Source organism: Chroicocephalus ridibundus, chromosome 3 (genome assembly GCF_963924245.1).
Source record: "Chroicocephalus ridibundus chromosome 3, bChrRid1.1, whole genome shotgun sequence".
NCBI lineage: Eukaryota > Metazoa > Chordata > Aves > Charadriiformes > Laridae > Chroicocephalus > Chroicocephalus ridibundus.
This window is the reverse complement of record NC_086286.1, coordinates 2,726,853-2,741,312: the sequence shown is the minus strand read 5'-3', so window position 1 is coordinate 2,741,312 and position 14,460 is coordinate 2,726,853. Positions and strand designations below refer to the sequence as shown.

General features: G+C 38.1%; 1 protein-coding gene across 4 annotated transcripts in view; it reads left to right on the top strand.

The window, feature by feature from the left end:
• XPO1 (exportin 1) overlaps positions 1 to 14,460 on the top strand; it is a 38,279-nt gene that overhangs the window by 10,166 nt on the left and 13,653 nt on the right. For all 4 annotated transcript variants that reach the window (XM_063331215.1, XM_063331216.1, XM_063331214.1 and 1 more), the window contains 8 exons: positions 2,223 to 2,295; positions 10,626 to 10,687; positions 10,768 to 10,812; positions 10,901 to 11,082; positions 11,557 to 11,605; positions 11,700 to 11,819; positions 11,919 to 12,047; positions 13,618 to 13,776. In XM_063331215.1, the coding sequence (XP_063187285.1) occupies positions 2,223 to 2,295; positions 10,626 to 10,687; positions 10,768 to 10,812; positions 10,901 to 11,082; positions 11,557 to 11,605; positions 11,700 to 11,819; positions 11,919 to 12,047; positions 13,618 to 13,776 (819 nt within the window). The remainder of the gene's footprint in view (positions 1 to 2,222; positions 2,296 to 10,625; positions 10,688 to 10,767; positions 10,813 to 10,900; positions 11,083 to 11,556; positions 11,606 to 11,699; positions 11,820 to 11,918; positions 12,048 to 13,617; positions 13,777 to 14,460) is intronic.

Here is a 14,460-nt window from a genome sequence, read left to right as displayed (position 1 = left end):
AAATTAGAACCGTCAAATCAAACGAAGCTTAAAAACAAAATAAAAACCCTAGAAAGCCCCTTGCAGAGTGTTTAGGCAGGCTGATGAAGGCTTCAAACATGGTGTGGCAAGAAAGAGGTGTAGGTGAAGATGTATACAGTGGCGTTATTACTGCTGCTATTTCATTTCATGTGCAAGTGTTAAAAAAATGAGTATTACTAATACTGAGGAAGAGGTGAACGAGACACTAAGAGGGGGCAGAATTGAAGTCATATGTAGAAAAGAACGAGTAGAGACCTAGACAGCATGAACCTCTTCACAGTTTAAGGTACGTGAATCTGAATTAGATATTTGAGCAGATAATGAGGGATAGGTGTGGCAAATTGCTAGAGGTGTCTGTCCTTTCCTTTGACTAAGAGGAAATGGTAAGTGGGGAATCAAAGACTAAAGATGAGGTCTGCCCTTAGTTTATGTCAGGATTTTCATTTAAGTTTGTTTCATCATCTAGTGCTTTTCTAAAATTAAACTAGACTTGCTATTCTGGTCTTAAAAGCCAAAGTGGAAAAAAGTTTGGAAGCAAACCTAACATTTTTGGCTAGCTATTATCTGAAAGGGCTATTAATATGTGTGTATGTAGAATCTAGAAATTAAAGGAAAGTTTAGATCTGCTTGAGGAAAGTTAGCAGTGTCTGATATCAATGTACATACTTAGAACATTGTTAGAAGCTTTTGTAAGTATATATTGTGAGGCTGGACGAGGTGCAGATGGCATGTATGAATCTATAGCAGTGGCTGAAATCACTTCCTGTGAAGTGAAGCATTTTCCTTGAGAACGTTTTCATACATTTTCCTACATGAACATTCCCTTTATTTCATTTAACTTTTATATTAAGTAGTTAAGTAAATTTGCAGGTTAAAAATCTAGTTGATAAACACTTGCTGCTGACCATGCAGAAAAAAATACCTTGCCAACTTGCTGTTAACACATAATTTTCCTTGGTACCCAAGATTTTGGAAGCTGACAGAATATTTTGTAAATGCAGGATGTACATGTAAAGCTCCTGGGAACTTGGGTGGGACAGAGAAGCAAAAGGATCTAGGTTATGCTAAGATGACAACAGCAAAAATTGTATTATAATACAATGTAGTTTGGGACAGTCTACATTGTGGGTTTTTTTTATTAAGTTGAAGTTTATGTGATCCCTTTGGTTGAAATACTAATGATCCTACTTTGTATAACAACTAACCATTTTAAAGAGGAACTCTTATTCTCAGCCAAACTTTTAAGTGTGAAAACTTGTGTTTACCTTTCAGGCATTGATGTGATATCTTTTTTTTTCTTCCTAATCCACTGCAGATAAAAGTAAACACAAAACACCTCGTCCCCTTTTCTCTCCTGTCTATTCATGCTAATGGGGTTTTACATATTAAAGTTCTTCGATCGTATCATCGCAAACTTCTTTCCCTGTTACTGTGAGTTGGCAGTAGGGACAAATGGGCAGAGGGACTGGCCTTACCGAATACTTTACAAACGTAATGGTTTTGGGTAAGAACATAGGAAGGAATTCCTGAAAGGTAAAAGGATTTCCAAGAGCTTATTCACATTTTTATTATTCTTTGACTGAGCACAAAAGTTCATCTTTAAATAGTAGAAATAGCTGCCATATTGGGGTGGGTATTGAAATTAAATAAACCTGTGGGTTGTCTTGCTGTTCCTAAAGTAACACACCAGTGAAGTTTGCGAAATACTTTCTTTAGAAAGTGCCAGTTTCAGGACATGTGATGCTAAGACAAAGTGGTGTTTTTTTTCAGCTCTTAGAGGAACGATAGGAAGCTTGAGACCATCCAAGCTACTAAATATTTTAGGAGCCTGGTTGTGTTAATGCTTGAACATATGAGCAGTCATTTATGATGCAAATTCATATCTGGCTGCTATTTTCTCTTCTCCAGATAGCCAAAATTGTCTGCCAGAGGGCTTTTCATTATTTTTTTTTCTTTTTTTCCCCCCCTCCTGGTGTGAGCATGATCAAACAGCAGGACTTAGTATAGTGAAGAATAAAACAAGAAAAAAGAAATGCATGAAACGTCAGTAAATGGGTGAATAGACATATATTTAATAAAATTGTTAGTTTAATAATCTTGAAGTCTTAGATGTTAAGCGTGAATGTCTGATTGAATGAGAGTCCTGAAAATAAGTTAGTCTTACAGTAATGTACTCACATTTTGTTCTTCTCCAATTTCAGTATTATGGGCTGCAAATCTTGGAAAATGTGATAAAAACAAGATGGAAGATCCTTCCAAGGAACCAGTGTGAAGGTAGGGAGGAATTTTGCCTTTTCTTCTTGACTTTGTGTATTAACTGATACTTAGGCTGTCAGTCCCTGTGTAAGTAATTTTCAGCTTCAAATACAATTAGGCTAGTAACTTTTTATCATGTTATCTGGGTAACAGAACCGTGTGTTTCCCTTTTTGTGATGATGATCTCAGTGGGATGGTGGGCACCTGAAATTCTGTAAATGTCATGGGAAGGTAAAAGGTGTGACTGATAGTTTTGAAACATCCATTGCTTAAGTGTTGTACTGACTTAATGGCCAAACTTACCTGAGGAGGTCTAACCCTAGGCAGCTTCTGAAGTTAGCTCCTGGCTTTGAGGTAGGGTAGGTTTTGGTTCTCTCTACTTGGCACAAGAGGCTCTCTGCTGCCTGCCTGGGCTGTGTACACAGCCCCACCAGCACGCTCTCCTTTCTCTGGTAGACTGTCGTCTGTCTGGTAGCACGTGTAGATTTATGTGACTTTTATTTAAAAATACAAACACTAAGTAAAAGCATAGTCTTACCTATTAATGGTCATTCATTCTCTTAGGCAGTGAGATACTGTAAAGTCTGCTTTCAATTCGTGTAAGCGTACATGAAGCTAGATTGCTGTAACTGGAAGTGCAGTGTAGGGCAAACCCCAAACTCCTGTCATTGCAAGGAATCTGGAAGTCTTAAATGCTGTGGTTTTGGTTTTGTTTTGTTTTTTTCTCTTCCCTCCCTTATAGCTTGCAGTGTATGTTGAATTTTAGATGCTAGCTATGGTAGATGAAGGTACCTCTATGAGACAGGATTAGTGCTTGTTCACGTAGCTTTCTGCCAAGTCATGATAACTTGGACTTCAAAATATTAAGTACAACTACTTTAAATTCTTGACATTGAACATTGTCACCGTTCTATGCTTTCTACTAAAAGCTGCGTTTGGAACTCATTAAAGTTACTCCAGATTTCTGTGTTGTGCTGTGTGCTTTTATCAGCAATGCTAAGATATCCTTCAAATTTTTTCTGCCAGTGCTTAGGTTCTGAAATTATTGATTAAAATGTAACTGTAAATATCAGTGCAAACATGTGTAGAGAGAGACTTGCACGTCTTTGGTTATTATTCTTCTTACCTTTCCCCCCACTTCTTCTAACTACAGGTTGACAGATAAAGCCTAGCTCTTCTTGAAAGTGGAATTGTGGTTTCATGTTCATTCTGCTGTTGGAAACAGATTTGCAGGCTTTTAGGGAACAGCTTCAATTAAGGCTCAAACACAACTATGTCCATTTGAGAAACTAAGGGAGCACCCTGAAGTTAAGTCTCCTGCGTGCTTTTATAACTAATCTCAGTTTACTCATATCTTGTTACATTCCTGACTATGGGTGCTTAGTTTCAGCATTTGGAAGTTGTACTCCTAAAGTTCTTGGCTGTGGGTGCAGAGCAGGAAGAAAAGAGTCAGTAGTTCGAAGCAGTTACTCAGCTTGCCACTGCCTGCTGGTCAAGTGAGGTGTAGCAGAATAAGAGATGTCACAGAGGTAGACTTCCTTGATAGTCAAATACAGAATATAATCCCGTAATTGTAAACCTTAAAAAGACATGCTCTTAATGCACAGAATAGATCAGAACTAGTGGTGGCAGGATGAGGATGCTGGCTGTGCTTTGGATCGTTATCTCATCTGGTGTCGAGATGCCAAGATAATACTGGTTACATGGCTTAAATGAATTGTGGAACTGATATATTTGAGTTAGTGGTTTAGACTTTTGTTACTTGACTGTTTGCAGGCACAGTAGTACTGTTTAACTGGTTCCTGTCATCTGAGAAGGTGCAATGACTAGAGCTCAATACATTAGAATGCAAAATGAAGTTACTATCTGTAGTTGTTCAATCAACTTTAACTATTATATTCTTATTTTTCCTGATTTATGTACTATTTCTGAAGATTACAGAGGAAAAAAAACATTCATCCTAACAAGTGTGTCTTTAGTTCAACCTTTAAAAATATTTTCCCTTTCACAGTGCCACACTAAAACTGTGAAATTGTCTTTTATTCTAACATTTTAGGGGAATTGAGTTAGTTGGCTTTTATTTGCCTGGTTTCTCCCGTGCAGCAGTAGAAGAGGAAACAAATATATTTAGCATACTGTGGCATTTGATCCATCTTGGCCTCGATGGTGTAGGAGGGAGAATCAATGTTTTATCTCGAATCCAGTTTCATCTGGTCTGTGGTGGCTTTTTTTAAGATGTTTTTGGCTGATGATGCTGGCTGGTACAAAGGAACTGCTCCAGAGCTCATTCAGACGGTTTGATTACCTGGGAGATAAGAAGACTGGTTAAATTGAGGTTTCCTTGATTCTGACTCCAGTCATTCCTTTAGCTGACAGGATTTTCCTGTTTGAAGTATAACTAGTAAAATATGGGTGCAGGAAACTGAAACTCAATCTAACAAAGTAATGCTTAGTAAGAAAGCAATCCATGCAGGTTATAAATCAGTTAATTTTATCTTACATCTTTATGAAACTTAACAGATCTGATTTGATTTGTGTAGTAAATACAGCTGACAAATCTTACTTTTGGTTGAGATGAAACTAAATCCATTTATGAGAAAATACTGTTTTCCCTTTGTAGCAATGGCAGCACTTAAGAGTTGAAGTTAAGAGCAGACCTCAGTTGAGCTGTCAGTGAATGGAAGTTTTCTGAAACAACCTGCCTGAAAATTCTTGGAGAAATGAAATGATGTCATTAATCAGAGACTGAACTGTAACCTTTTTTAAGTATTTTTTTCTCTTTTTCCCCCCTAGCTATACCTCCAGTTGTAGATCAGGGTGACTTGTTGGGCCTTGAGGTTAGCCAGGGTGTCGTTATCACTTCTGCCTGAATGCTGGGTGGCTTTAGCTTCCAGCCTGAAATTCCAAATGCAAGTTGGAAAATATGTTTTCTTCACATGCGTTCTTTGGACTTGAAACTCCATTCTTAAGTCGTCTTGTATTATTTTAAAATAGCTTTTAGTCTTGAGCTCTTCTGGCCCTGATACCTTTTAACTTGTTAAAAGTTTTTCCTGTTCTGCAGTTGTCCTGGATTTTGAGGGTTGAGGATTGTAAGCAGTTTGGGGAAGTTCGTCCATATCTGCCCATAATTCTAAACCAGGATTTGGGCAAAACAATTCACATTTCTAAAATGCTTATGTGATTACTCTGCTTTTTCTTGTTCTTGAATTTTTTTTGTTTGCTTTTGGAGTTAGCAGCTTGAACCAGTTGCTGACCTGGTTATCTAGACAAAAGTGACGTTTGTGGAAGAAAGAACTGGGCAATTTGAGTTAAATGAGATGCCTGGCCTGCGCTGCACGTTCAGCCTTCAAATGTTTAGCAGTAGACCATAGCAATGGTCTGGACTTGCTCTTTATAGTTTATTTAGTCTTTAAGAGAATGCTTTGTATTGCTCTTACACATATACAAATGATGCGATGTGGTTTTCATTCAAACCTTACTGAGGCTGCTTTAGTGAAAGGTGAGTGGGTGGCGTATTCCAGAACATGCCATATGGTGGTGAACTTGGCTTATTTCCAGAGTATTGTACTATCATTCTGAAGTAAAAATTCTCAGTTTACTGAGGTGATACTAAACTGCTTCAAACTCCGATATCTGTAGAGCAGATTGTTTAATGACACTTATAAAGGATGTCATTTGGTTGAAGTGCTGTGGGCTCAATAGGATTTTCTCTTACAGTGTGAAAACCTGCCTAGAACTAAAGGCTTCTTGGTTTTCCAGCTCAGTGATATGTTTCATTAATCCTGCAATGTGAAATGAAATTATGTTCCTGTGAACAGAGCGAGCTTTTCTGGAGTGGTTTGAGTTGGAATGGATAAGCACTTCTTCATTATGAAATCTGAATTGCCTGTACGACTTTTCTCATTTTGAAATGGAGGGGGGGGGGGAAAAGTGAAGTGTTCAGAGAGACGCAGTTAGTGGCTTAAAGGAAGGTCCTGGAGTTAAGTATTAAAGCTTATGATGCTGTGGAAGCTGCTGTGGAAGAGATTTTTCTGTGGGGTGATTAGACATTTTAATGGAAATTTCTGACCTGCTTCACAAAGAGATGTTTTTTGATTCTCTGTAATGAAGGGGGAATGAGCTACGTGGCACTTCTGCGTTTGTTGGGGGAAGACAAGCTTTATGCCCTTTTCAAGAGTTTTCATGAATTAGCTTTTCTTGTTCTGCTGAAAAACAAATGGATAATTGATTGATCGGGTTCACCTCTAATGGAGAAAGGTGATTTGTGGGACAATATGGGATAGCATTGTTTCTTAAGACTAAAAATAAGATGGTATTTTGACCATGTTTTGGGGCTACTTAAACAGTTTAGTATAAGCATGTATGCATACAGACATCCCTGGAGGGGACAATTCAGCTTTAAGATTTGAAATTCTAATTTTGGTTGCAAAACAACGTGAATTTGCTGAGCTACGTTGTCCACCTGCTTCACTTATGCATCTTATTCTTTAATATAAGCAGAGAATTTGTTAATTTTAGTATACTAGTGTAAGCTCGCATCTGCAGCACCAATTACGATAACTTTCAATGCTTGTTAAATGTTTGTGCTTTGTAACTGCATAAAAAGGATGTGCTTGTATGTCTTAAGTACAAGAAGTGGTTTTGTCTACAGGTGTGTACTTGCTGCTGCTGAGTATTCGCTCACCATAGGAACTCCTCGGAACTCAGGTTACACAGCCTAGATGAGATGTATTTGCTTCTAAAAGTGCATCTGAAGATTAAACTGTAGGATATTTCACGCTTTCCAAGTTTAGACTGCGGAATTTACTAATGTTGGATAATGGGATGTTCCTCGCTGTCCCAGTCCAGCGCTAACCATTGCAGGGCTTGGGTCACCTGTGAAAATAGCCTTTGGTCCAGAAAGTGTTTCACTTTTATGGTATGTTTGCCTATCTATAGGGGAGCAACTTTCACACAAGGACTATAATATCTAATGCTCATCCAGAAACTTTCTAAGAGGCCTTGGATTAATGTCCTTGTTCTATGCTTCATTTTTTTTGTAGTTTGGACAAAAGTACTTTTTGTACTTCGCTTACCAGAAAATGCTAACAGTGGCACTAGTCCAGGCCTTCTGACAGCGATGATGTCCAGCCTTTCTGAGAATTAGAACATAGTTTGATGTGGGGGCTTGGTTGATCTACTACTTCATTGCTGTGGATAAAGGTGTTCCTCACTGTGCACTTTTGATGTCTTTGATGTGCTTCTCTGGCCCTTTAGTGAACTGGTTCGGGGAACTAAGCTGGCAGGAGATAATTTCAAAACGATTTTAAACCTATTGATCTTTTTTGGTAACTCTATTTTCCCACTAATTGAGCCCCTGAATGAGTTCTTGAGCAGGTGCTAGGACTGCCGGTGTTGTGTCAGTGACAGTTTTGGAATGGAAAACAGAACCTGCTCCCTTTGGTGTCAGGTTGTCAGGAGATCAGCGTAGTTGTGATGTCAGATGTAAATCTCTTTTATTGGAAGGCCTGTTTTCCAGGAATGTGTCTCTCTCCCTCTTTGTCTCAGTGAAGGGCCTGAACTTGACAGTAGTGGTGTTGCCATCTCCCAAGACTTATTCAGATGCGTCTGTGATTGAAGGAGACCTTTTAGGCAGTGGCTGTGTGGCTTGTGCACATCCTGTACCTGTCTCCTTAAAATAACGCTTCCTTTTAACTTCTCAAAACACACTGATTTTAGCAAATCTAGTGGACTGCTACCCTTGACCAGTTTCTTGGTTATGCTGTGCTGAAAAATGGTAACGAGTTTGTGTTGATTTTTGTCAGAGTATGAAGTTGAAATATCTTTGTTCTACTGAGAACTATCTTTCCTGTGGAATGATGAAGAAATGAGCTATTAAATATGGAACAGAAACTACAATACTTCAGTTGAAAAAAAAAAAAAGTAGAAAATGCCATTTAAGCCCAAAAAAGCATTAGAGGATTGGATTGCTGATGCTTTTAAGGGATTAAGAATATGCCTTTGTTCACTGGATGGAAGACCTTAGAAGACCAGTGAAAACTATCAAACTTTTCAGGTTGTTCTTTTGAGCTGTGGTGGCTATCATTATTTCTTTTTTCCCATGGAGAAGCTTTGGTCCTGAGCAACTGTTTTCATCTGCTGATCTCAAGGCCATATGGATGGTGGCTTATCATTCAAGTTATAACTGAAAAGCATAATACTATTGATGCAGCAAGATGGAAAATGTGCAGCTTTGCAGTCGGAAGCCTAAGAACAACACTCGCTTTCTAATTCCTTTTTGAAATGCAGAGTTGCATCAGTAGGCTTCCCTTAGTGGTTTGGCAGACAGTTACAATAGTTTAGTTTCTGGCACTGCAAACCTGTTTCCATACTATTTTGGGGGCTTTCCTATCTCATCTGTTGAATTACTGTAATGCTTCAGCAAAGCATGTGGTTTTTAGCTTTAAAATACTAGGACATGCCTATGGTGTAAAGCTAGTGCTTGGTAATAACTCTTACCCAGTTACTGACAGTGATGATTATTTTGCTAGTGACCATTCTTCTGGAGTAGTGTGCATTGATCCCAGTTGGTAATGACAAATATTTTCATTTGTAATTGAAACTACCCGTAGAACAGCTCCTGTCCAGTAGGGATCTAATGGCTCAAAGTCTAGATCTAGTTTCCCAGATTTCATGAGAATGCAATTAGCAAAATTTTTCTTTTAATCCTGTTGCTCAGGCCCGAAATGCAAAAAAATGACTAATTCTGATAAAGTCTTAGAAATGTTTTAAAATTTAGAACAGCGGTTAGGGGGAAACAAAATGTCTTCGACATAAGGTGTTCTTCTGGGTAGTGACTTTTCCTAAAATTTTCAACATATGTGTTTTGTCTGCATGAGTCAGTTGACTCTTGCTGAAGGAAGGGTTGAAACCAGATTTTGAGGTTCATCAAGTTGAAGAGCAAAATACACACCTATTGTAAGACTTCACTATGACAAGAAAGCGTTTGCCCGGTTTGAAAGTGTTTAATCCCGGTGTGCTGAGATCGATCATTGTGTCAAAGCTCTGTTGAAGTAGAACTGTTAGTAATGTTCATCTAGTTCGTGACTCCAAGAGAAGACATGCACAGATGATCTGGAGTCAGATGTTTTTGTACAGAGTGGTTTTATATATGTATATCATGATGAAAAGTCGCTTGGAAAGCCATTGTTTCCATGTCTTCAGTCACTGGTAGGTTAACAGTGAGGAGGGAGCTGAGGATACTGTGTGGTGGAGCTGAAAACTCTAAAGCAATTTAAAAACATTTGTAGAAGAAACACAACAAAACGAGTGATTTAAATACAGCCCATGCCCTCAGTTGACAATTTAAGCAGAAAATGCAAAAGCAGCAAACCAGAATTTATTGAGTTTCGTAATCCACAGTATCCATGTGTGCCATAAGAGCACAGTCGTCCAAATCCAAGTGCATTGTACTATAGTGGTGAATAAAGGTTTAAGTTTTGTTCTTTTAAGATTGTGCAGGGAAACCTTTGCTAAGCTCCGGCACGGTGCTTTTACTTTTAAATGCTGTGCTTAAGAATTCCTGTGTTTAAAATGGATCGTCTAGGTGAACTGGAGCATTGCTGAACTTTTACATACAGTGAAGGTGAAAGGTGATGTACCGAAGCTCTCCGTGCAGTTCTAGCTAACTTGGCATTAAAATCTGAGTTCTGCTTAGAAAGCTCTCTTTATTCTTGGAGTTCGCTTTTTATTAATAAAAAAGCATTAGTCAAAGAAGATGGAGGACTCTCTTGTTTGTATTTTTTGTCTTGCCATTGTAAACATTTGGCTGAGGCAGTAAGAGTATATTTGCCAACTTTCGGTTGTTAGGTATGATCTGAAAATCATATTGGGTAGAAATAAATTTTACTGAGGGAGCTCTACAGCAGCATTTGTAAGTTCCTATCGCAATATGTGTCGGGGTCTGGACAGTGCTGGATGCTGTCTTTCTGTCCTCAGCCTAATGTAGTTCTGTGCACTGCTGCCAATGCAGGCTTCCTCACGAGTTCTTGCAGCCTTTAGGAAGCTGATAGATTGATCTGGTGTAAACTACTACAAGTACACTCTGATCCTTAGTCCATTTTCCTGTTGTTGAATTGAAATACCTTAAGTATAAAGCCCTCTTGTACATTTGAAATACCCTCTTGCAGAATTGATCCAAAGGTGGATTTTTCCATACAAGTGAAGAGGGATGCTCACCGAGATGTGCATATATGTTCATTAGAGGTGTTTCTTTTTAAAAACATGTGAAGAATCTGAATTCAAAAATATTTATTACTGTACTCGTGATATCTGGCATAGTGGAAAATAAATTCCTAACTCTTCTGCAGGTATTAAAAAATATGTTGTTGGCCTAATTATCAAGACCTCATCTGACCCAACATGTGTAGAAGTAAGTGACTTCTTTTGAGGGGAGGAGGGGGGAGGGGAATATTATGCATTACTTGACTCCTCTCCTCTTGTCTTCTCCAGAAAGAGAAAGTGTATATTGGGAAACTGAATATGATTCTTGTTCAGGTAAGCTAGAGTTCATAAAGTTTTACATCTTGTAATAAAGTGTTTGGCTTTGCATACGTGTCTAACATATGGATGCTTCACTTTTCAGATACTGAAACAGGAATGGCCAAAGCACTGGCCAACTTTTATAAGCGATATTGTGGGAGCAAGCAGGACTAGTGAAAGCCTTTGTCAGAATAACATGGTGATCCTTAAACTATTGAGTGAAGAAGTGTTTGATTTTTCCAGTGGCCAGATTACTCAAGTAAAAGCTAAACATTTGAAAGACAGGCAAGTATATATATTTAAATCTTAATAAATAGGATGGACTTTGTGCTTGCTGCTAAAGTAGTTGCTCTCACTTTGAGCTTTTGGGTGAACACCTACAGCTGTTGAATTTTATTTCTAAGGCTGAGTAGTTACTGATTTTTCTTTAAAGCGGTACTGTTGGGTGATACCAAACTTTGTACACACGGATATTTCTACCTTACTGCAAGTAGCATCAGTTGACTGATGGTCTTACCCTTTTAACAAAACATCCAGCATTGCTTGCATTTCCAAGCCAGAATTTGCAGGCACAGACTTTAAGCTACTTCAAAATATGCATTATTAGCATGAAAATTGGTAAAAGACAGGTGGCTTGTGAATGCCTCTGTGGAAAAAGGTCTTTAGGACCTGTTCTGTGAGCATGGACATTTTGATTGAAGGAGATAGGATGTTTCATGGACGGTGGAAATGATTAATTTTTAATTTATTTTTTTACAGCATGTGCAATGAATTCTCTCAGATATTTCAACTGTGTCAGTTTGTGATGGTAAGTCTTATGTCTTTACTGATATTTTTTTGATATTTTTAAAAACTCCCCCATCATGCCTAACAATATCATAAACACTAATGGTCGTTTACAGGAAAACTCCCAAAATGCTCCCTTAGTTCATGCAACTTTGGAAACTTTGCTACGATTTCTGAACTGGATTCCTCTGGGATATATATTTGAGACCAAGTTAATCAGCACACTAATATACAAGGTACTCGCGCAAAAATTGATGGCTTTTAAATTTAAATAAAAGTTGCAAAAAAGCTTAGTGTGCAACACTTTTGTAATACTCTGTTTCCTCTCTCAATAGTTCTTAAATGTTCCCATGTTTCGAAATGTCTCTTTGAAGTGCCTCACAGAGATTGCAGGTGTCAGCGTAAGCCAGTATGAAGAACAGTTTGTAACACTTTTTACATTGACCATGATGCAGTTAAAACAGGTAATGTTTTTAATAAATCTGTCTCTTGACTGGTTCATTTTGCAGAATCAATTTGTGTTGAACTTAAAGTTACTTAACAAATTTATATTCATTATAGAGCTCTCGATAAGACAAATATTATTCTTCAGTGGTATTTAGCACTTGATCAGAAGGTGATAAGTGTATTTTTTTTGACTCTTGATCACAGCTGTATTTTGCTGCATTGATTTGTTTTGATTAATTCAGGGGGCTTTGTGAGCACTTGGGCTGTCTGATGGGGAAAGTTGAGAGAGATGCAGCAAAACGTGTACTGCGTGTCTCCTAAGACCTAAACTGAATTAACTTCTGCAAGTTGCTATTTATTTTTGAAACAGAGAGAAATGTTTGTCATAAAGCCCTGCTTTAAGTTTATATAATTTGTTGATTCCACTCAGAGCAGCTCAGATTCACGTACATGAGTTTGTAGCTTTTCTCATTGTGTTAGCATCTTAAGAGAACAGTTTTAAGGGTTTTTTTGGCATTTTTTTCCTTTGTTTGTAATGTTGGTCTGTCTCAGGGGTTCTTTAGAACAGGCATGCTTCTTTTAATGGCCCAGTTCTCCCCAGCTGCGAGTGGAGCTGTAGGACTTTTATTTAGTTATAATTAAATTTAAAGGCAGGTTGTTGCACACACCAAAGTTATCTTGTGTATTAGGCAGCTGAACATTACTTCCTCAGTTTTGACAGATGATACTCTTGATTTTAAATGCCGGTATGTCTGGCCTAAGTTTTTGCTCAAAGCATCAGTTGAATGCCAAGTTGGGTATTTGGCATGTTTTGCAACCTGCAGGTTTTTAGCATGACTGTGGCATATGAAGTTGATGCAAACTGTTGCATTTATTGCAGATATTTGTCTTGTTCTTAACTTTGTAAAATGAAGTTGGAGAACAATCAAAACTACACAAAAGCTGGCAGCAGCAAAAGTGTTAAACTTTATTCTCTCTGTTCTATAGCTTATAGTGTTGACTTCAAAGAATGTAGTTTACTAGTTGATGATAATGTTGAAAACATTTTATTTGTATAATGATTGATTTTAAAAGGCAGCGCATCTCTTTAAGAGGTGCCAGAGATTTCTAGAAGGTGACTGAAGAGTATGTTCCAGTATCCTTCAGTCTTCTTTATAATTTCTAAATACTACAGAGGAGGTCTTTCATGGGGTTTTAACGTTATGATGATGTAATGTTGTGAAACTTAATGTTACTAGGGACAGGTAACAAACACATTTTTGGAACATCTTTGCCCCATGCCAGCTGGAAATGTCTGTGATAGAGTAGATACTTCTCTTGTTTACAGCTGCTGTTACAAGGGGTGGAAAAGGGTCTAGTGCGTCAGAACTCTTGCATCTGTTTGTTTTTGCCGTACTGTCCATCTTGGGCTCAAGCATGAAATGAAGGAGCTGTAAGGCTTTTTTGTAAGAAAGCTCTGTAAAGAGCGGATGCCATCAAAGGCAGAGGACTTTTTTGCCAAAAGAGCAGGATAGTTCTTAATATTTAGTAGTTCTACTTCTGCATAAAATGGGAAATTCTTGATTATGTCTCTAATCTTTTTATTAGATGCTTCCCTTAAATACCAATATCCGACTTGCGTACTCCAATGGAAAAGATGATGAACAGAACTTCATTCAGAATCTCAGTTTGTTTCTCTGCACGTTCCTCAAGGAACATGGTCAGCTTATAGAAAAAAGATTAAATCTGAGGGAGACATTAATGGAGGTAAGTTGCTCAATTTATCCTGTTGCAAAATGTAGCAAGTGTGTCCTCACATGCAAAGGATGTGATAGTAATATAATTTCTAGATTGTTCTACGTATAGCGGGTAAGAGGGGAAAAAAAATTCCTATTTCCTTCACATAATTAATAAATCTCATGAATAATTCAAAAAACCTTTCAGTTTTTGTTTCCTAGTATGCTTCAAAGGCACTCTGTTTTCAGTGATCCTATACTGCTAATACAATGTCTGAAGTCCATAAGTCTCTGTCTCTCCCTCTTCTTAATTGTTCCTCCTTGAAAGTGTTAAATACGGCTTTAAAATAATTTCATATGTTCTTTTCCCATGGGTCCGTACATACCATGTTTTGCGTTTAAGTCTTGTACAGAGAAGGTGTTGCTATGACTTTGATCAGTCTGTGTGAAGCAGGTCAGTTGTGTTTTCACTCAGCATCCAAAGCGGGTTTGTAGGGTCCAGCGCGTGCTGCAGTTCAGCGCTTCCATCCTGGTGCGGTTTCTTGCCTCATTTGCCATTTCCCGAAGTTTGAGTAAAAGGCTTTAAATATAATCCTTGAGGATGATGCTCTGTTTCTGTGTAATAAAGACTGCATGTGCCAGCAACACTTAATGGCAGAGCTCTACCAAATGACTGTGCGTTGCTGTATTCTGTAGTATTACTGGTCTAGGAGGG